The sequence below is a fragment of the Salminus brasiliensis genome, chromosome 2 (assembly GCF_030463535.1).
Source record: "Salminus brasiliensis chromosome 2, fSalBra1.hap2, whole genome shotgun sequence".
NCBI classification, from domain to species: Eukaryota; Metazoa; Chordata; class Actinopteri; order Characiformes; family Bryconidae; genus Salminus; species Salminus brasiliensis.
In genome coordinates, this window is record NC_132879.1 from 6,200,764 (window position 1) to 6,222,052 (window position 21,289).

General features: G+C 41.6%; 1 protein-coding gene across 3 annotated transcripts in view; it reads left to right on the forward strand.

Annotated features, from left to right (window-relative positions):
* Positions 1-21,289, forward strand: part of celsr1a (cadherin EGF LAG seven-pass G-type receptor 1a) — a 128,189-nt gene that overhangs the window by 91,791 nt on the left and 15,109 nt on the right. For 2 of the 3 annotated variants that reach the window (XM_072674222.1, XM_072674223.1), the window contains exons 9-24: positions 4,397-4,569; positions 4,889-5,074; positions 5,399-5,512; positions 5,726-5,900; positions 6,069-6,210; positions 9,855-9,975; positions 10,338-10,521; positions 10,659-10,760; positions 11,774-11,868; positions 13,185-13,394; positions 15,362-15,545; positions 15,658-15,801; positions 16,395-16,587; positions 18,291-18,458; positions 19,615-19,741; positions 20,615-20,815. In XM_072674222.1, coding sequence (XP_072530323.1) covers positions 4,397-4,569; positions 4,889-5,074; positions 5,399-5,512; positions 5,726-5,900; positions 6,069-6,210; positions 9,855-9,975; positions 10,338-10,521; positions 10,659-10,760; positions 11,774-11,868; positions 13,185-13,394; positions 15,362-15,545; positions 15,658-15,801; positions 16,395-16,587; positions 18,291-18,458; positions 19,615-19,741; positions 20,615-20,815 — 2,519 coding nt within the window. The remainder of the gene's footprint in view (positions 1-4,396; positions 4,570-4,888; positions 5,075-5,398; positions 5,513-5,725; positions 5,901-6,068; positions 6,211-9,854; positions 9,976-10,337; positions 10,522-10,658; positions 10,761-11,773; positions 11,869-13,184; positions 13,395-15,361; positions 15,546-15,657; positions 15,802-16,394; positions 16,588-18,290; positions 18,459-19,614; positions 19,742-20,614; positions 20,816-21,289) is intronic. The other variant, XM_072674224.1, reaches the window with a different exon arrangement.

Here is a 21,289-nt window from a genome sequence, read left to right on the forward strand (position 1 = left end):
AGCAGGTGTCCCAATACTTTTGTCACGTATATTGTAAGCCTGCTCAGTTCTGATTCGCAGAAAAGTTTTTATCATTAATAAAAAAGTAAAAACATGTAAACATGAGTAATCATGACATCCCTCCTGATTTGCGGTAGCGGTAGGTCTGTGGTCGGGCCGAGATGACTAAACGCGGGTGTGTGTCACAACATTGGCCGAACAGGAGACGGGAGAAGATTCAGCCTCTGGTCTACAGTCTCATGTGACCACATTCCAGGACTGATTTAATGAAGTGAAGTCTTGCAGTGTATAGAGAGCAGCCCATATCACTACGGCCCCGAGGCACAAGCCAGTCCTACAGATCCCTCCTTTCACTTTGTCTCATCAGCCCAGATCAGACTGCAGCTCCTCCGTCTGTTCCTGACATGATAGTCATTTTTAATGAGGCAGGAAATTGAACCGTCTGCCCTTCGTACAAATGATGATGATGATGATGGTGATGAGGAGAATCTTGGATGTGTTCTGATTTGTATGGCACTTCTGCATTCCTTTGCCATGTGGCTAAATCCTCCTGGCAAGTCTAGGCGGAGTCATAGCGCTGAACCTTTAACTGTTGCTACACAAACTACTTAAAACACTGTTGTATATCCTGCGCTGATTGATTAACGGAGCTGTGTGTGCGCGAGTGTATCTGTTGAAACATCTTTAATGACAGTTTAGCCCCCGTGTGGAGCTGCAGCTTTGCGGTCGGACATTGCGCAAGGCTCGTGTAAGGCGCCAGAGTAGAGAGAGTTAGCCTGATCTCTCTCGGGTCCTCCTGCAGGCCTTGCAGGGCTCTCTGTTGTGACGCATGAACATTAATGTGCTCTGCTAGGCTAGAGCTGGCCAATCTGACAATATTTTATTAACGGTATTTTGACAGTCTGTTTGTTCGGTCTGTATTACAACGTTTATTTCGACAATCTTTTTGTTTGTTTAAGTGACTTTAATTTCGGTCTGTATTAGAGACTCTTATTTTGACGGTCTGTTTGTACAGTCTGTATTAGTGACTCTTATTTCGACAGTTTGTTTGTTCGGTCTATATTAGTGACTTATTTTGACGGTCTGTTTGTTTGGTCTGTATTAGAGACTCTTGTTTTGTTTGTTCAGTCTGTATTAGTGACTCTTACTTCGACAGTTTGTTTGTTCGGTCTATATTAGTGACTTAGTTTGATGGCCTGTTTGTTCAGTCTGTATTAGTGACTCTTACTTCGACAGTTTGTTTGTTCGGTCTGTATTAGTGACTCTTATTTCGACGGTCTGTTTGTTCGGTCTGTATTAGAGACTCTCATTTTGACGGTCTGTTTGTTCGGTCTGTATTAGAGACTCTCATTTTGACGGTCTGTACAGTCTGTATTAGTGACTCTTATTTCAACGGTCTGTTTGCTCGGTCTGTATTAGTGACTTATTTTGACAGTCTGTTTGTTTGGTCTGTATTAGAGACTCTTGTTTTGTTTGTTCAGTCTGTATTAGTGACTCTTACTTTAACAGTTTGTTTATTCTGTCTGTATTAGTGACTTATTTCGACGGTCTGTTTGTTCGGTCTGTTTTAGTGACTCATTTTGAAGGTCTGTTTTGTTCAGTCTGTATTAGTGACTCTTACTTCGACAGTTTGTTTATTCGGTCTGTATTAGTGACTCTTATTTCGACGGTCTGTTTGTTCGGTCTGTTTTAGTGACTCATTTTGACAGTCTGTTTGTTCGGTCTGTATTAGAGACTCTTGTTTTGTTTGTTCAGTCTGTATTAGTGACTCTTATTTCGACGGTCTGTTTGTTCGGTCTGTTTTAGTGACTCTCATTTTGACGGTCTGTTTGTTCGGTCTGTATTAGAGACTCTTGTTTTGTTTGTTCAGTCTGGATTAGTGACTCTTCGACAGTTCGTTTATTTGGTCTGTATTAGTGACTCTTATTTCGACGGTCTGTTTGTTCGGTCTGTTTTAGTGAGTCTTACTTTGATGGCCTGTTTGTACGGCCTGTGGTAGTGACTCTTTTTTGATGGTTTGTTCGGTCTGTATTAGTGACTCTTATTTTGACACGGTCTGTTTGAATATTGTGATCTAGCATTTCCAGCATTCGTCCAGCCCTATTGGTCAGCCAGGCTGAGCCCTCCCCCCCCCCTCGTGCTGCTGGGCTCCTCGCTGATGAGATGCATGCTTTAAATAGCTCTCCTCCTCGTGGTTTCGTTTAGTTACAGGATCGCCTTGTTTTTTCCAGCGAGGCTCGTCTCGCACGCCAGCCCAAGCATCTTCAGATAGACCGGCCTTTTATGAAGGCTCTGCGCTCTTCCTGCCAGTGAACGGATACTGTATCCGTCCTGGGGTAAAACATGGAACTCTAGCTGGGACTGTTGGCACATTTTTGGCTGTTTAGTGAGCGGCAGCCGTGTTGATGCTGACCGGCTTGTGTTTGCAATGCTGGGAGTTCGAGGCATGCAGGCGTTACGCATTGCCTGGTCTCGTATTTCAGATGAAGCACCACAGGAATTTTGGAGGCGTACAGCTGTAATTAGCTGTTTTTCCATTTGTCATAATGTCAAAAATGACAAATATGTGGAAATAATGTCAATTATGCTGTTTATATATATATATTTGGACAAAAGTATTGGGACACCTACTCTTTTATTGTTTCTTCCAAAATCAAGGGTATTATAAAAAGAGTTGATCCTGCTTTTGTTGGAGTCACTATTTCTACTGTCCAGGGAAGAGGGCTTTCTGCTAGATTGTGGGACATCATTGCTATGAGGATTTGATTGCATTCAGCAAGAGCAAAAGCATTAGTGAAATCAGGATGTTGGACGATCACCACCCCCCCTCATCCCCAACTCCCCAGCTCATCCCAAAAGTACTGGATGGAGCATCATCATCATCATTCCAGAGAACACAGTTCTTCCACTGCTCCACAGCTTAATGCTGGGGGGCTTAATACCCCTCTCTAGCCCACGCCTGGCATCAGGCCACACCTATCGGTTGATGTTCATCTGCTCCAGAGAGTCCTATTCTATTGGCAGTACTTCATTACAGGGACTAGACAAGTTGTGTGTGTGTACGTTTGTGCCTTTGCACATCTGTGTCAGTAATAGGTGCAACTTAGTAGCTGTTTGCATTCATTAGAAAGGGTGTCCACAAATATTTGGACATTTAGCCTGTGCGTATGAAGGTTCGGCGATTATAACAGACTACCCCAGACCACCGTAGGCCGTGGTTCTGTTTAGGACCTTAGATGAACCCTCTTTTTTAATTTTTTTTATTTATTTATTTTTTTTAAGAAGGTGCGAGGGAGGAGGGGTTGGGGGTCCAGTGCGACCTCTCTTTGGTGGAACTTGGAGTTGGTCGGTCCTTCTGCAGATAATTACGGTCTGTATGCAGCAATAGAAGAATGTGCTGGAGGCGAGTGTGTGATCCGGAGCTTTCACACTCCGATTCGGTCCAGGGAAAGCTGCCTCTTCAGGCATGAGCAGTTTGGATTGTACTGACGGCACTGCAGAGTCGGTGGCCTCAGCTCTGAGGCGTTCTCCATGTTATGCTTGTGTTCATGTGGGCTCCTGAGACTGAGGTGTGTTTGTGTAGGGATTATACCCTTACCTCATACCTGGTTTGCACCTGTAGATTACCTGGGATTGTAGATCAGCAGCGTCTGAATATCTCAGGGATGATTGGAAGAGCACAAAGCTCAGTAGCGCTTTCGGTTGTGGAGGGAAATCAGTAATGAGGCCTGGACCTGCATGGAAAGCTGTGAAAGGAAACCCAGTATTTTCTATATTTAATGTGTGCAGGAATGCTGTATGGTCTGTAGGGGGAAACCCTGTAGCTTGATGCTGAGATTCAGAACAGAGCACTTAATTAGTCAGTATCTACTATTTAACAGTAGGGGTGTGACAGCCACTAGTGTCGTATAGCGCCCCCCTGAGGTAGTCGAAACAGCCTGTAGCATTTACAGTAATATGTTAGATGTGCTTCCACACACACACACACACACCCACACACACACACGCTAAATCTGTCCAACACACTGTCCTCGACTAATCCACAAAACTCTTTTCACTGCTCAATTTGACGGAAGCAGAGGGGGCCTCTGGTAGTAGTCTAGTCTAGTCTAGTCTAGTCTAGTCTAGTAGGCAATCGGCTAGAGCTAAGCTTAGCATAGCATTGCGTTGCTTACTTACCTCTGCACTTAAGCATAAAAGTATCCCATTATTTTTCATATGACTGAATACACCGCAATCTTAAAGTTCACCCCTAATTAATAGTAATAAATATGATACAACAGTGTAATGATATCATAACTATAGATTGTTAGTGCCATATTAGCATTTGTGAGTACACTGATATTTTAACTACTCTGCTCTGGTAATAAGTGTTCATCTGATCTCTGTCCCACAGTGATGTCCTCACCGCAGCACTTTGACGGCCATGCCATGGTGTCCTGGACTGATTTTGAAATCACCGTAGCTGTGCCCTGGTACATAGGCCTGATGTTCCGCACCAGACAGAGCAGCGGCATGGCCGTCCTCATGCAGGCTAACGCCGGCTCCTCCTCTCAGATCAGCCTGCTGGTCAGTTCTGTTTCTCCACAAAAAATGTGTTTTGTGTGTTGCTTTGGAGAGCTCATTTCATTTTAACCAGGATTTTATTATTAATAATATTAAATATGAACATTTGGAGGTTTATTACTCAGTAATACTACTACTTTCCTTTGTTCACTTTACCCATCATTCAGTGACTCCTATGAAACTAATATGTAACACATAATGTTATGAATAGAGGGGATGGATGTATTAGTGGACATAAAGAACCGTAAATCATTTCTCCAGCACTGTCCGATTCCTGCGCTGTGCAGCCTGTGAGATGTTTGTGGTGTCTTTCTGTCTCTAGCTGGTGAACAGGCAGGTGAGGATGGAGGTGAAGCTGGGCGAGCAGCGCGTGGCTCTGCTGGAGTTTGCGGATGTCCGAGTGAACGATGGAGAGTGGCACCATCTCCTCGTGGAGATCACTAGCAGCAAAGAGGGCAAAGACACCAAGTACATGGCCCAGGTGTCTCTGGACTACGACATGTTCAAGGTACTGGAGTGTTTTATGCACAGTGTAGGTAGCAATTCGGGGAAGAAAGTGGGGATTAATAAATAAATTAATTAATGAATTATTATTATAATTGCACCACAACTGGAATAGATTTTATGTTTTGGTTCAATTTCATATTATTATTTAAAATATACTGAATATCTTAATGTAACAAACTGCATCTTAGTGGTAAAGGAATGAAGCGGTATGGTAGACTATTATTAGACTATTATAAGATTATTATTGGAATTATTGTTAGTAGTAATTGATTAATCATTTCAGAAATTGAGTGTCTTAAACTGTGCAACACTGTGTGTATCACAGAGGTCAGTGGAGATTGGGAACGAGCTGCCTGGACTGAAGGTCAAGAGTTTGTTCATTGGGGGACTTCCAGGAGAGAAAAATGATGTCCTTCAAGGCTTCAAGGGCTGCATACAGGTGGGTGCAGGCCACACACCTTACACACCACAGGCCTGGGACACATAGAACATAGGTACTTACTAAGGGGTGTAATGGGACCATGATTCGGGGACTTTTATGGACCGGGACTTTTATGGGACCGCTACACCTCTAGTACTTGCATACGATACATATAGGACATATGTGGTATGTGACCTCACATGCAAGTTAATGTGTGTATGTGTGTTCCAGGGTGTGCGGATGGGTGAGACCTCCACCAACACAGCCAACGTCAACATGCAGCAGGGCCTGAAGATCCGTGTAGAGGAAGGTTGTGACCTGCCAGAACCCTGCGACTCCAACATCTGCCCCGAGAACAGCGACTGTACCAACGACTGGAGCACGCCCACCTGCGTGTGTAACCCAGGTGTGTACTGGTCGGATCTGGGGCTGTGCTGCTGTTTATGGGGGCATTCGTTTTGAAATCAGGTCACTTTCATGGGAACTTTCAGCTTCACTGTTTCCTCCACACTTAGTTTCACTTCGCTCTTGTCTTATCAAACCTCTCTCTCTCACTCTCTCTCTCTCTCTGTAGGGTTCTTTGGTAGGAAGTGCATGGACGCCTGTCTCCTGAACCCATGCGAACACGTGTCCACGTGCGTCCGAAAGCAGAGCTCCTCCCACGGCTATATCTGCGAGTGCGGTCAGAACTACTACGGGCAGTACTGCGAGAACAAGTAAGAACCAGAATCAGTGATATCTCCTCCTATCTCCTGTTTAGCAAACCTGCACAGCCACTTTCAGAGCCACTAACGCTGTCGAGTACCTGCTTATGTGACGGTTCATGGTGCCCGCTTGGATCAATTAGTTTAATCAGGGTGGAGATCACACACTGCAGAAGATTCCTTACCTCCAGTCATGTGACAGTGAGTGACTTGTCAGTGCTTGCTCAGAACTGATACTTGGTGGCATAAACACATTGTCATTGCAGTTGCATGTGTGCCAATTACGCTCTCACTACAGGAGATGATCCACGTGGTTTGGGCAAGGGTAGAGCCGGTGTTGCTTGTGCATGAGGTACGGCATGACCTACTGTGAATTCTCCGGTCATTTATCTACTCTAGGCGCACATCGGCTCACTTTGTCATTGCAATTGCTCTGGTGCCACTTGCTGTTGGATAGATATATTTGATGGGTGCATGTTAAATTTAAATCAGCCTAAAATTGCAGCAAAATATCTGCGTTCAATATCTTCACTAAAAAGATAAGGTTAAGATGTTGAGACGTACACACCAGTCCACATCCAGGTAGTTTGGTCTGATTGTGTGATTCCGGCAGTTATACAGCTTATTGATCAGACGCATGGTTTCTATGTAGCAGTAGATTTTTTTCCCATTGGAACGAATGGGGTGCAAAAGTCTATGCACCCTTTTTATGTTCTATCAATACAAATCCAGTAGTAACACCCAATCAACCACCTAGGATACCAAAGCAACTGCCTAACAACAACCAGGCAACACCCTAGCAACTACTGAGCAGATCCTTATTAACACCATAGCAACCAGCTTAGCAACACTATAGCACCGATTCACCCTAGTGACAACGTAGCAACAGCTTAAGCCATTTTCACACATGAGAATCAGGTCCGGACGTTTTCCACAGTGGTCCTTTCACACATCTGCCCTACAGCCGTGGTTTAGGCACGGGGTGGAGCCTGTGTTGCTTGTGCATGAGGTTCGGCATGACCCACTGTTAATTCTCCAGACATTTATCTACTCTAGTCGCACATGGGCTCACTCTGACATTACCTGGGCTTTGTACTGGGGCTCTAGTCCCTCTCTGACGACTCACATTAACAGGCGACTCATATTTCAGGTGCTCATGTGTTCTCATATTAAAATGATGTGATTTGATTTTCCTCATATCTGTGACTCCGCTGGGCACTGGCATTCCCCCATGTGTGATTTATGACCCAGTGGAAATCATCCTGAGGCTAGTGCTGAGTGTATGTGTGTGTTTGTGTCATTGTCCTGGCTGTGCTCCACACAGCAGGGGGAAGTAGCACAGTGCAGCAGGGCACATGCCTACACATGCTCCCTTACCCTCTCCTCAGCACGGTAACATCTAATGCACTGCTCCTGCTCTTATCTGTGCAGCATCACTGGCAGGCATTTGACCTAAACCAGTGCACCAGACACAGTTTACATAGTTATCCTCCTACCCCCGAATTTAACACTGCCATTGTTGGACCCTTTAGCTAGACCCTGGGGCTGACCCTGCGCTCTGACCTCAGCTTTCCCAGATAGTGTTTATAAACAGCTTTAATTTCATTGTACTGCATAACGCCAATAATGTCAATAAAGGTACTTATCCCAAATTATCCATATTTAGTTATGCACTAGGTCTGCATGGGTACTGTAGCTCACAAGTAATTCACACACATCCCACTAATTAGCATAATGGAAACGTCAGGCCTACTAATCTGCTGTTAAGTTATCTCAAATAGAGGAGTTCAACATGAGTGTCATTGAGGCTGAAATTGTGAGGTTTTGTTCCTGCTCAGTGGCTGCAGTTTAAAGAGAGGACGGCTAGAGGGCCAGTCACCATGTCAGAACTGAAGCCCCGGCCTGGCTGCTTCCATATTAGGAGCTGCAGGAGCCTCAACGGCCCCTAAACTAAAGATCTGGCTATGGAAGGCAGATTAGGATGTTATGAGCTTTTCTCTGTGGGTGGGTTTACTCCTGAAGGAAACTTCAGCTGAAACATTTAGAGTATGTTATCACAGTCTGTGTGGGGTGTTTATTTGCCTCAGACATCATAAAAGGTCCTTTGTGCATAAAGTACAGGGCAGAATACTGTGTCCCAAAATAACTACAAAAGCACATGTGGCTCCAGACTGGAATCCCTTGCTACTGTAAACCAGACACACCAGGCTGACCAGGTTAAACCTGGTCTATCCATCCATCTTACTGTCTATTCATCTATACACCGAGCAGCTTGTCTACCTACCCCACTACATACCCATCAATTGACCTACCAACCTACATACATACTTACCTACTTGCATACCTACCTACCTATAAATTAACCTACCCAGTTACTTATCTGCCTACCGTTCTACCCACATTATCTATCTATCTATCTATTGACCAACCTATTTACATCCATCTATATACCTACCTATTAACATACCCGTTTACTTACCTATCTACCTCGTCTACCAACCTTACCTACTTACACATCACCCTACCTACCTATCAATCGACCTACCAGCCTCCCTATGTACATACCTACCTACTTGCATATCTCCCTTCCTACCTATCAGTTGATCTACCAACCTTCCTACCTACATACTTGCGTATCTCCCTACCTACCTATAAATTGACCTACTAACCTCTCTGCCTACCTACATAGTTACTTATCTGTCTACCATTCTACCCACATTAAATATCTATCTATTGACCAACCTATCTGCATACCTGCCTGCCTACTTATTCATCATCTATATACCTACCTACCTACCTATCAACTTACCCACCTACCAATCTTACCTGCTTACATATCTCCCTACATACCTATCAATTGACCTACCATCCTCTCTGTCTACCTACCTAGTTACTTATCTGCCTAAATTCTACCCACATTATCTATCTATTGACCAGCCTATCTTCTTACCAGCCTGCCTACTTATTTACCATCTATATACCTACCTACCTATCAACTTATCCATTTACTTACCTACACACCTTCTCTGGCTTGCTCACGGGGGTCTTTGACGCTTCATGTTATTCCTTCTTTCTTCTCTGTCTCTGTTCTTTATTAAGTACTAATTATGTAAAGCTGCTTTGTGACGACAACAGTTGTAAAAAGCGCTATACAAATAAATTTGACTTGACTTGACTCTACCTATCTACCCACCTACCTACTCACCTATCTATCTACATATATATCTATCATATCTATCCAGTTATTTTAAATATTTTGTTCCCTAAAAGGCCACTAAATCTCAGACAGCCATGGCTCAATTTTCCTCCAGCCTGTCTGTCCCAGGCTGACCAGCAAAGCCTGTAGGTGCGAGTGTGATTGCCGTGAACTAATGGTGAGTGTTAGATTATGGTGACATTTCAGATAAGATCTCGCTCCACCACAGGTTACTTATCCTAATATAGAACACCTGATCCAACTGAAACAGGTTTTCAGGAGCATCTGAATACCAGCAGCAGCTGTTTTAGCTCAGGCCGCTTCAGGTTTGAGGCCTCTTTAGGTTTAAGGATGGACACTTCAAATTCCACTGCTTGTAGAGTACTGAAAGATCACAGTCAGGTTATCTAAATGAGGTGCAGCTGTGAGTTCACTTCTCTGTGTGCCTGTGCTCCATCAGGGTGGAGAAGCCATGCCCCAGAGGCTGGTGGGGCAGCCCCATGTGCGGCCCCTGCGACTGCGATGTCAACAAAGGCTTCAATCCAGACTGCAACAAGACCACTGGAGAGTGCCGCTGCAAGGTACACTGGTCATACACCACACTGGTCATATAAATATACATCAATGTATATAAATTACCTCTATTCTGATTGGTTGGCACCTACATGAGTGAAATTAAGCTGCTGCCGGTTGTATGTATGTTGAGCATATGTCCATGGTTGTAACATTACTGTCATGTTAATTTTAAAAAATGCTGTTTCGCACCATTTTTCTCTATAAATTGACTATTGTGCTAATTATACTAATATGCTATTAGTTCCTATTATTTTTGCATGTTTCTAATACCTAAAATTGCCATATTTCACAAAAAAAGCCACGTTTATCAGACATTTAACCTCCAAACGTCCATAAACACAATAAGTAACCATTGCCTTCCTCACAGGACAACTATTACCGACCCAAAGACAGTGACACCTGTTACCCATGTGACTGCTTCTTCCCTGGCGCCAGCTCCAGAACCTGTGACCCGCACACTGGGCAGTGCCCCTGCAAGGCTGGTGTGATAGGGCAACAGTGTAACCGCTGTGACAACCCCTTCGCTGAAGTAACCACCACCGGTTGTGAGGGTATGTGGGTCTCATTGTCCACCAGTATGTAAACATTCAGCTGGTATGATACTATTTGTATTTATGCTAAGATTATGTAGATGTTAACTGAATGTAACCGGCTGTGGAACCTTGTGTACCCTGTCTCTGACCTGCAGTTGTTTATGAGGGCTGCCCCAAGGCCTTTGATGCTGGGATCTGGTGGCCCAGGACCAAGTTTGGCCGTCCAGTTGCTATCAACTGCCCCAAGGGATCTATTGGTGAGTGGTGAAAGATTTGTCATCTGCTTTTAATGCAATCCACATACACCCTCAATACACACATGCATATCTATATATATACACTACTCTATATACACTCTTTATATACTCTATATTTTGAAGGCCACTTACCTTATAGGTCCACTATATACAGAAGGTGCACAATTGAAGAGTGAAGCCCATATATATCAGCCAGCAAGTATCCAGCCAAGACCCTCAGGGGTGACCACTGATGAAAGTCTAGAAGCTGTGCACTGATGAGCTTCTCTGTCCAGCTCTACACCAGCAAGGTCGGGGATCTCCAAGTGGTGTGTGTGCCCCCCACTTGCTGGTCATGGGGATTGAACCAGGACATTTCCGGTCTCAGGGCTACTACTGTATCCTTTAGGCCATGGCAGAGCTTAGCCTTTAGCCGTGGCCTAAAGTATCTTGTTGTATCTTGGCACACTGACACTGAGCTGTTGTAGGCTCAGACGAATGGCTTGGTTGCCGTAGCTTTTAGCCCCTCAGCTCTGCCATGCTCCTCATGGCTCTTTTCTCTTCCCTCAGCCCTTTTCACTGAGCCCTCACACTGGCACAGCCTTGCCATTAGCTCTTTTCATTGGGCGGGTTAACGAATGCTAATGAGGCCTTGTCTCTGGAGAGATCCGTTGGCTAAACATGGCATATTGTATGGAGGCCAGCTTGGCAGGGTCTGCACTGAGTCACATTCACCACAGATCCAGTGAATGACCTCTGTGGACGAAGGGCCGAGGCAGAGGCTACTGTTCTGTGCGGGAAGTCACCGGTCAGTGCTGTGCTAGATGAGCAGTGACCTAAAATCATTTAGGCTCCGTTTCCACCCTGGATGCCTCCTTCACTCTTTCCTTTGTCTGAGCATGGTTGGTCCTTCTTATGCAGACCTGCAGCACTAATTAAGGAGCTAAGTGTCATTACTCCAACATCAGGACTGGACTAGAGAACAGGGGTCAGTAGAGTTTCTGATCCGGGTTCTTCTTTTTGGTCTGTTGTAGGCACTGCCGTCAGACACTGCAGTGATGAGAATGGCTGGCTGCCTCCCGAACTCTTCAACTGCACCACCGTCACTTTCTCTCAGCTGAAGAAACTGGTACTGTATTCAGCTTAACATAGTTTTCACTGCAGGAGATTGTATCAATTGTATACATTAATTTTAAATCTAGACTAAATATCTAATATTTCTAATATCTAATATAAGTTCTACAATGTTTCTAGACATTGTTTTTACTTGTTTTCTGATTAGTAATTAAAAAACAATCATGTGCTAATATATTGTATTTAATATTTATCCAGTACAACATTTCTAGACTACGCTTATTTCACCAAACTGTACATAAAAAATGTTCACACTGTATTTTATGTAATATTTTAGCCTAGACGTTTATTTACTTAATCTTAATGAAGTAACTTAATTTGATAAACCTTTAACTAGAATATTTCTCTTGCTGTGTTGTGTCCAGTATTTTTTACTTACACACACTTTAAACAATAATTTATCTGTATTGTATTGTGTGTAATATTTCCTCAGTTCTACAAACATTTGAGACATTACTACTTTTTTACTAATACGTTTTAGCTGGAAAAAGTTTTGTATTTTATGTAATATTTCAGACACAAGACAAGACACAACACATTTCTCCAGTTGTGTAAAATTTCTAGACATTTCTTTACTTATTTTACAAACTTTTAACTAGGACAAAATATTTTTATTGTATTGTATTAAAAAATTCTTTCTAGACATTTTTACTTTATTTTGTATTATATTTTATGTAATATTCCTCAAGTTGCACAAAGATTCTAGACACTGTATTTACATATTTTGCACATTCTTACCAAAAACATGTATTTATTATTTCTCCAGTTTTACCAAATTTTACAGAATTTAATTTAGTTTTTTATTTAATTGGGAAACAAAATGTTTTAAGAACTATTTATAAAGAGAAGCACACGTCTACTCTCTCTACTACTCTTTAATCAAACTTCTAAATAATCTAATTGAAATGAAATGTATAATTAATATTTAGGAGACTCTTTATTACTCTAATATTCTTTACAAAATGAGAAATATTAGACTTTTTTTTGTAGTGTTTGTTGAAAGTTGTATCACATCGGATATCTTCCAATTAAATTGATAATTTGGTGAAAACTAAAATGTACACAGCCCCCCCCCCCTTACCCAAAGCATAGCACTTCAGTCAAAACACATTTCGAACAGTTTCTAAAAGTAGTTATAAGAATATAGGCAAGAAAACACAGTGATGCAACATGTGTCCATTTTTACAGGTCGTTGCCACATAAGCAAGTTATTTGAGAAACTATTTGAGAAAACCATTACTTTAAAAATAGGAGTGGAGGAAATTTTGCCACTGACTGTCCTCTCTCCCCATCCCCATCTCCGTCCTGCAGAATGAAGAGATGCATCGTAACGAGTCCAGGATGGATGGACAGAAGTCAAAGGACATTGCCCACATGCTCCACAACGCCACGAGCCAGACCAAGTCTTTCTATGGCAACGATGTGAAAACAGCCTTCCACCTGATCTCCCGTGTTCTGCAGTACGAGAGCCAGCAGCAGGGCTTTGATCTGGCCGCCATGAAGGACGCCAACTTCAACGAGGTTTGCTCCCCCTCCCCCTCCTGTGATAGTCTGTTCTGATATCAGAGTATTAGTGTGTAAGAATATGGAAATTAGATCTTCTTAATTCTGCTTACTCTGCTGGGTTACGTCCCTGTGTAGGGCTTTGTTTCTTACATGGAAAATGATTACCTGTGTTAGTTCAGCACATGGTTAATAATTAGATGACGGGGAAAGTGTGGGTGACTCATGGATGTAGATCATTTATGAATCCAGTTTGACTTGTTCAGCTGCGGATTCTTACTTTCCACTAGAAAACATGAAGGTGCATGAAGCATAAAGGCTGTATTTTGTGTAGAATACAATAAGACAAGACACAACACATTTCTCCAGTTGTGTAAATTTTTCTTTATTTATTTCTTTATTTATTTTACAAACTTTTAACTATAAATAAATCAATTTTATTGTATTTTATTTTTCCCGGTTATATAAAGTTTATTTTGACATTTTTACTTACTTGTATTTTATGTAATATTCCTGTAGGTGCACAATAATTCTAGACATTTTATTTACATATTTTGCACATTCTTACCAAAAGAAAAAAAATTATTTAACAATTAATAATTTATTATCTATTATTTCTCTTTTTTTGTTTAACCGTCTGATACATGAAGACTGTATGTTGTGTAGGATGTACCCTACCTCACAAAGCAAATCAGTTTATACATCAGCCTGACCTGGTCCAGCTCTGCTTATTGTGTGTCATATAAATCAGAAATGCAAATGCAGAAGCATGGACGAGCGCCGAGCTGAGCCAGGGAGATCACAGTGACAGTACAACAGCCCTCCTTGCTGTAAACACTGGCATGATTTTGCTTATACTGTAAAAAAAAAGTTAGTGGACTTATTCCTTTCAATATCTTTCAAGAAAAGATAAGATAAGATAATCCTTTATTAGTCCCACAGTGGGGAAATTCTCAGTGTCACAGCAGAAAGAGATAGCAAGACACTCAGTTACAAAAAATGTAGATAAATAATTTGCATATATACACAATATAAATAAGAATTAAAAAAGCAATAGCAATATTATTTATGACTCTTAATTGCACATGTGTGTGTGTGTGGGGGGGGGGGTATTGCACATAGTATTTTTACATTGAGGGATCTCTGTTCCCTGAACATGTGTGTAGTTTAAGTGTGTGTGTATGTGGTCCGCTGGGAGCAGTGCTGGTTGTGGAACCAGCACAGTTTTCATTTGAGTTTTTTATTCAAGAGTTATTTGAACTAAAATTGTAGATTAACTTAATATTTAAAATTAAAATAATTTAAAAATCATAAATTTTTTATATATAAATTCAGCTACCTCATAACTAATTGCATTATGGCTCTGATTCAGTCACAGACACTAGCTGAAGGCAAGTTTTTTGGGATTACAAATTCCTCATTATTGTCTCTGTTGAAACAATACCTTCATTTTTGGCATTTTTCATTTTTTCACAGATACAGATTCTTTATATTGTGAAAATTTGAAATTTGAAGGCTCCAAATGACTTTGCCTTTCATTGAAAGTCAAAGCAATGCTATGTAGCTTTTATACCTTAAAATAGCAGCTTCGAAATCATTGTAAAGCTGACCACTGACTGTAACAGGGAGAATAGCGTGTCCACCAGTGCTACTCCAGGTTTAGGACCCGGCTAAATGCCCTGTATAACTCTGATGAAGCGGGAAGGACAGTCATGTTAGTGAGAGCCTCAGTTTACATGCTTCTGCCACTGTCAGTGACGGTCATCAATCTCTCAGCTTGTCCAAAAATGCATGTGTAAAGCATGTCCTTTAGTGATGCCTCAAAGTGCAAATTACACTCCCCGCCTGTAGGGGGAGCCCAGGAGTAAGAAATACAAATTTTCTTTGTGTTGCTTTAAGAAGGATTTTTGGAGTTACGAGGTTTAGCTTTCTCAGCAATGTCGTGCCCTACAGCCTAAATAACCTGCATGCTTGGATTGTTGTAGAACATTGTGAAGGCGGGCAGTGCCATCTTGGACCCCAGCAATAAAGACCACTGGGACCACATCCAGAGGACAGATGGCGGGACCGCTCACCTGCTGAGAAACTTTGAGGACTACGCCGCCACTGTGGCTCGCAATATGAGGAAGACCTACCTGAAACCCTTCACCATCGTCACTCACAACATGAGTGAGTTACAGCTGATCGTCCGATTGTCTGATCAGGATGTTAGTGTTGTTCATAGTCTGAGTTTGATTTTATTGTATGAAATAAAAATACATATTTTTTATCCTCCTCAAAGTTCTGGCAGTGGATTACCTGGACTCCTCCACTCCTGAGGAGGCTACGATCCCTCACTTCCAGAAGATTAAGGAGGAATATCCCAAAGACCTGAAGTCATCAGTCCTGTTCCCAGAGTTTAACTTCAGGCCCACAGAGCACAGGGGTAATATAAACACCTATGGTCCTGTCGTATGCAAAAGTTTGGACGCACCTGGATCAGTTAGTTGAATCAGGTGGGGAGGAATATGGTTGGATTCAAAGTCTACGAGAAGGTGGTTCTTCAAGAGCAGGATTGGAGAGCACTTCTTTATAAGGGAAAAATATTGAAAATGCCATTTATAAAGAAGTGCTCTCCAATCCTGCTCTTGAAGAACCACCTTCTCGTAGACTTTGAATCCAACCATATTCCTCCCCACCTGATTCAACTGGGATATAAGTTATTGGAAAAAAAGAACAAACAAAATATATTTAATAGGCCATTATTTCTGCATATGTCCTATTTATTTATTTATTTATTTATTTATTTATTTATTGCAATATGTTGTTATATAATTTGTGATCATGCTGTAGAATGTGTAGAAGTGTGCTGCATAGAAATCCAACCAGGCTTTGGACAGGGGTGTCCAAACATTGCCAAAGACTGTATATATATATATTGTGTGTGTGTGTGTATGTATATATACATACATAAATACATACATGAATATACATATATATATATATATATATATTTACATGAACCTTCCCTTTGTCCAGTTTCTAATGAAGCGGCTCCAACAGACAAGCCAGCAGCTCAGACGACCTCAACTGAGGAGGACCAGTCTCCGGTCCAGAGAAACAAGAGGCAGGTTGAGGTTCCTCCTCCCTTCCCCGTGGCTGCTGTCATCGTCTACCGCTCTCTTGGGCAGCTGCTGCCCGAGCGCTATGACCCCGACCGTCGCAGTCTCAGGTACACTCACAGTACACTATAGGGACAAAAGTAATGGGACACCTGCATTCTGTATTTATTGTTTTTTCTGAAATTAAGGGTATTAAAGAAAGAGTTTCTCCTGCTTTTGTTGGAGTAACTGTCCCTGTCCAGGAGAGAAGGTTTTCTATTAGATTTTGGAGGAGCATTGCTGTGAGGATTTGATTGCATTCAGTTAAACTTCATCCTGCTGATTTACTCTGGCCCTGACCATGTAGCTATAGCTCTTCAGTGACCCACACAGCTGAACACACTTGCCTGTATCTTCAGTGAACTACGACAGCGCTGAGGTCAGAAGACTCAGCCTAATTACAGCATACCATTCACATGATACGCAAACTTTAGCTGCGGTTTGTTTTTATGAGGTGAGCACGTCCAAATATTTACGACAGCTGCTATTAGACGGCTGTGCCTACTGATACTGAACACTGTACAGTTATTGTGAGACCATTTGGCCAGTTGCCAGGTAACATGGAGCATCCAAGTGGGTGTGTTTAGGGCACCAGTGTCGCCCCTTTTTCTGTAATGGGAGCTCTTTTTCCTGGCTCCGCCTCTTATTCTGCCCCTGCTTTGTCTCTCCTGAAGTCAGTCCAGTTATCACCTGTTATTACCTGTATTGCTATTTTTCTGTGCATTTAAGCCTTTTGTTCAAATTCTCTGGTGTTCTTGCACATATTTATGTATTTGTCACAAAAAGTGATGAAAAAATGGTAAATTATTGCATATATATTATTGCTGTCTAAAGCTTACAGTCTTGTGCACCCCTGGTCAGGTTTTTTTATTCTAAAAGTAAATACGTTCCTGTCCTTGACGTAGGCACACTTTTGTGCATTCTAAAGCATAATTACTGTTTCATAGCCTAAAATAATATATAGCAAAAAAAAATTAAATTAAAAAATTAAAATAAATAAATAAATGTGGAATATGCAGAAGTATTGTTCCTGATATGTTAAATTTAGTCTAATTAACTGTCTAATTTAGCATACTCAAAAAATGCAATATGTAAAATGCAGTATATAAACTAAATTATGTCTAAAATAATAAGACTGTAAGGGCTCTATTTTAGCGATCTTAGATGAGCTGCCAACCATGCACCGTGCAGCTTGATTTGGGGGACATGTCAGTGTGTCTTTGCTATTGTAACGGCAGGAAATATGCGCCTTGTGTACACCACGCCCATCAGTGTAGATATATTCGTAAGCAACGTTGCTATTTAAACAACGCAGGCGGAAGACGGGAAAATTTAAGATTGCAGTGAGCATCGCGATGCACCTCGTACAGGGTGTAATAATAAGTGTCTATATAAACAAATAGGAAAATATGTTTAAAACTTATTTTTAAATGTACTTTAGTATAATGAGCTTTTATTCTGAGTGATTATTTATTTGTAGTTTTATGAGATTTATTTTAATTATTTTATAATTAACTATTTAAGTCATTTTTTTTATATAATTATGTGCCATTTCTATTTGTCTGTCCATCATGAGTCTGCGTTTTCAAATAAACATGGCAGGTAAATTCTACTGGACTAGAACACATTAAAAAGTGGTTCTCTGATATTAACTCTGTGTCTGTTTTCCGGGTTTCTAAATTATAAATACACCCACCATGAACCCGTTATGTTCCTCGTGTCCCCCTGGCTTGTTATGTCCTTTATAACACGCCATCGTCCTCTATTGGTACAGACTGCCCATCCGGCCGGTCATCAACACTCCCATCGTCAGCACCACGGTATACAGCGAAGGCCAGCCTCTGTCCATGCCTCTGGAGCGGCCGATCACACTCGACTACACACTGCTGGAGACAGAAGAGAGGTCCAAACCCGTGTGTGTGTTCTGGAATCACTCTATCGCGTGAGTTCCTGAAAATCCCCACACACACATCCAAACACCCACCTCGACTTTTGTGATGTTCATGATCCTACTACTAATAGTATAATATTATTGACAATAGTGCTAATGTTAGAAATAGCATTTTTATTTTAGTTATGCTTAATTTTTATGACCGTGACGTGTCAAAGTGCTTCAGAGTCACAGAAGGAAAACCAAAAAAACAAGTAGCAGTAATGAAAGAAATAGCAATAATAAACTGTAATAATTATTTTTTTTAATTAAAAGTAATATTTTGTAATTGTAGGAATATCTGCTTCACTTTATTTTCAAAAAAACAAGAGACAGCAATGAAATAAATAGTAATAAACTCTCTCTCTCACTCCCTCTCTTTATATATTTATATATATATATATATATTGTTTTTATGTATTTAATTAATTAAATTTCTGCTTCACCTTTAAAAAAAAAAAACGAGATAAAGTAAACGAGATGAAATTAATAGTAATAATAAACTGTAATAAAAAATAAAAAAAAAATATATATATATATTAGTTTATTTAAATCAAAAGTAGTTTTTTGTCATTTTAGGATTTGTTTTAGGAATTTTTTTTTTTTTTTTTTACCATAAACAATAAGCATTAATGAAATAAATGAACAGTAATAAAACTAGATTAATGCAGATGAAAAGGTTAGAATAAATTCAGTTGTTTAGTATTTTTATTTGTTCATTTTGTTTTGTTTTGTTAGAAACCTTTTTAACTTAGATTTTAACTTAAGTAAAAAAAAAAAAAACTTCTTCAGACCTTATGATTTTTAAACAGTGCAAAGTTACTATTTTTTTTAATTTACTGTCTAAAATGTCAGCATGTTGCATTTGGCATGTTATCTAGTTGTAAGCGTAACAACATCCCCTCCCTGTAGAAGTCCAGGGTTTGACACCCTGTTTGCCGACACCACTAAACCAACCACCACCTAATCACCGTGCTGCCTAATATGATTCAGCTATATGATATGATATCTCGCTCTGGTTTGGTGGTTTGTTGGTTGTATTGTATCATTACTATAAGGCCATTCGGGTGCAAGACCCAGTGCCCATGTTACAGTAGTGCTCAGCGTGGTACTGAAATCAACCCTAAAGTAACCCAGACTCATGTCTCTGTCTCTGTGTGTGTTTCAGGATCGGTGGCACTGGAGGCTGGTCCTCTAAGGGCTGTGAACTTGTCTCCAGGAACAGAACCCACATCAGCTGCCAGTGTAATCACATGACCAGCTTCGCTGTGCTCATGGACATCTCCAAGAGAGAGGTACCGAGAGAGACCACTTTGCCACTTTAGCTTTGAGCTAGTCTCCTGCTAGCGTTAATCCTCCAGCACTCACCCGGGAGGATAAATATTTGGCTGGGTGGCGTATCAGAGTATTAAACATGTTCACCCCACATCTAAACACTCCTCTGTTCCTAACCTCTTCACCTCTCTCGTGCCTTTGTGCTCGTAACCTCAGTGGTTCCTCAAAAAGTGGGCAGCTTTTCCAACTCACTCGCTCCATTGAATACAATCAAGATCAAAATAAGGCTGGAAATTCAGCAGTAAGGCTGATCTGTATATCGGAAAGGGCTAAAAAATGGCTAAAGAATTAAAATAATCACTAATATTATAAATATCCATCATAAACACAAATATAAATAATGCAAAAATGGTGATTTATGCATGTTAGTGTGTTCATGCAACCATTTCCAAAGTTGGATTATTAAGCCCTGGCTTATTTCTAGTTATCCTCCATTACCTACTGGGTTAATCAGTGCTTCCTTAAGTTAAACTAGGTGCTGCTGCTGGATTTGAGCTAATCTCTGGAATCACTGGGCCATCAAGTACAAATCTGAATCCCACTATTTTAGTGTGTGGACCTGGACATCTGTGGCACACACAAACACACACATCTACACCCTCCATAGAAAAGCATGGACAATAGAGTGGGACACTCTGGAGCAGCTGGAGATGAGCCTCCATGCCATGAGACCACCAAGCCCATTGCCAAGCGCTGGCTAGAGGGGTATACACCCACAAGCGTTGGGCTGTGAAGCTAAATATGAATAAATATTATTTTAAGTAATATCTTTTACAAACTCTCTCCCTCTCTCTCTCCCCCCGTCTCGGTCTCTCACCCCCTTTCTCTCTCAGCATGGAGACGTGTTGCCCCTAAAGATAGTCACCTACACCACCGTTTCGGCCTCGTTGCTGGCTCTACTGATCACCTTCATACTGCTGGCCATCCTGCGAAAGCTCCGCTCCAACCTGCACAGCATCCACAAGAACCTGGTGGCGGCACTCTTCTTCTCCGAGCTCGTCTTCCTCATCGGCATCAACCAGACGGACAACCCGGTGAGACCCCTTGCTTTAATAAGGACTGTGACTGTGTTTCTTTGCGAACGATTGAGTAGTCGTCAAGGCATGGACCCTGATGGTGGCGCCAAGACGTTAGCAGCAGATCCTTTAAGTCCTGTTAGTTGTGGTTTGGGGCCTCTTCAGTGGATCACATCAAACATGAGCCTTGGGCGCCCATGACTCCTCCACTTTCAGTAGGTCCTGACCACTGCATACCAGAAAAACACAACGCAAAACCAGCCTGGTGTTTGGAGAGGTGCTGACCCAGTCGTCTAGGCATCACAGTAATTCAATGCTATTTCAGGGCTTTTCTCATCACCTCTCAGTGGTTTTAATCTTATGGCTGATCAGTGTTCAGGCTGTGGGAAATAGCTGTAAGGCCTACTGTACTTATTCTGTGGCGAAAACCAGAGGCAGAGCTTGTTCAGAGCTGAGGAGTCAGAAATGGTAATTGCATCCTCATGGTTTGAT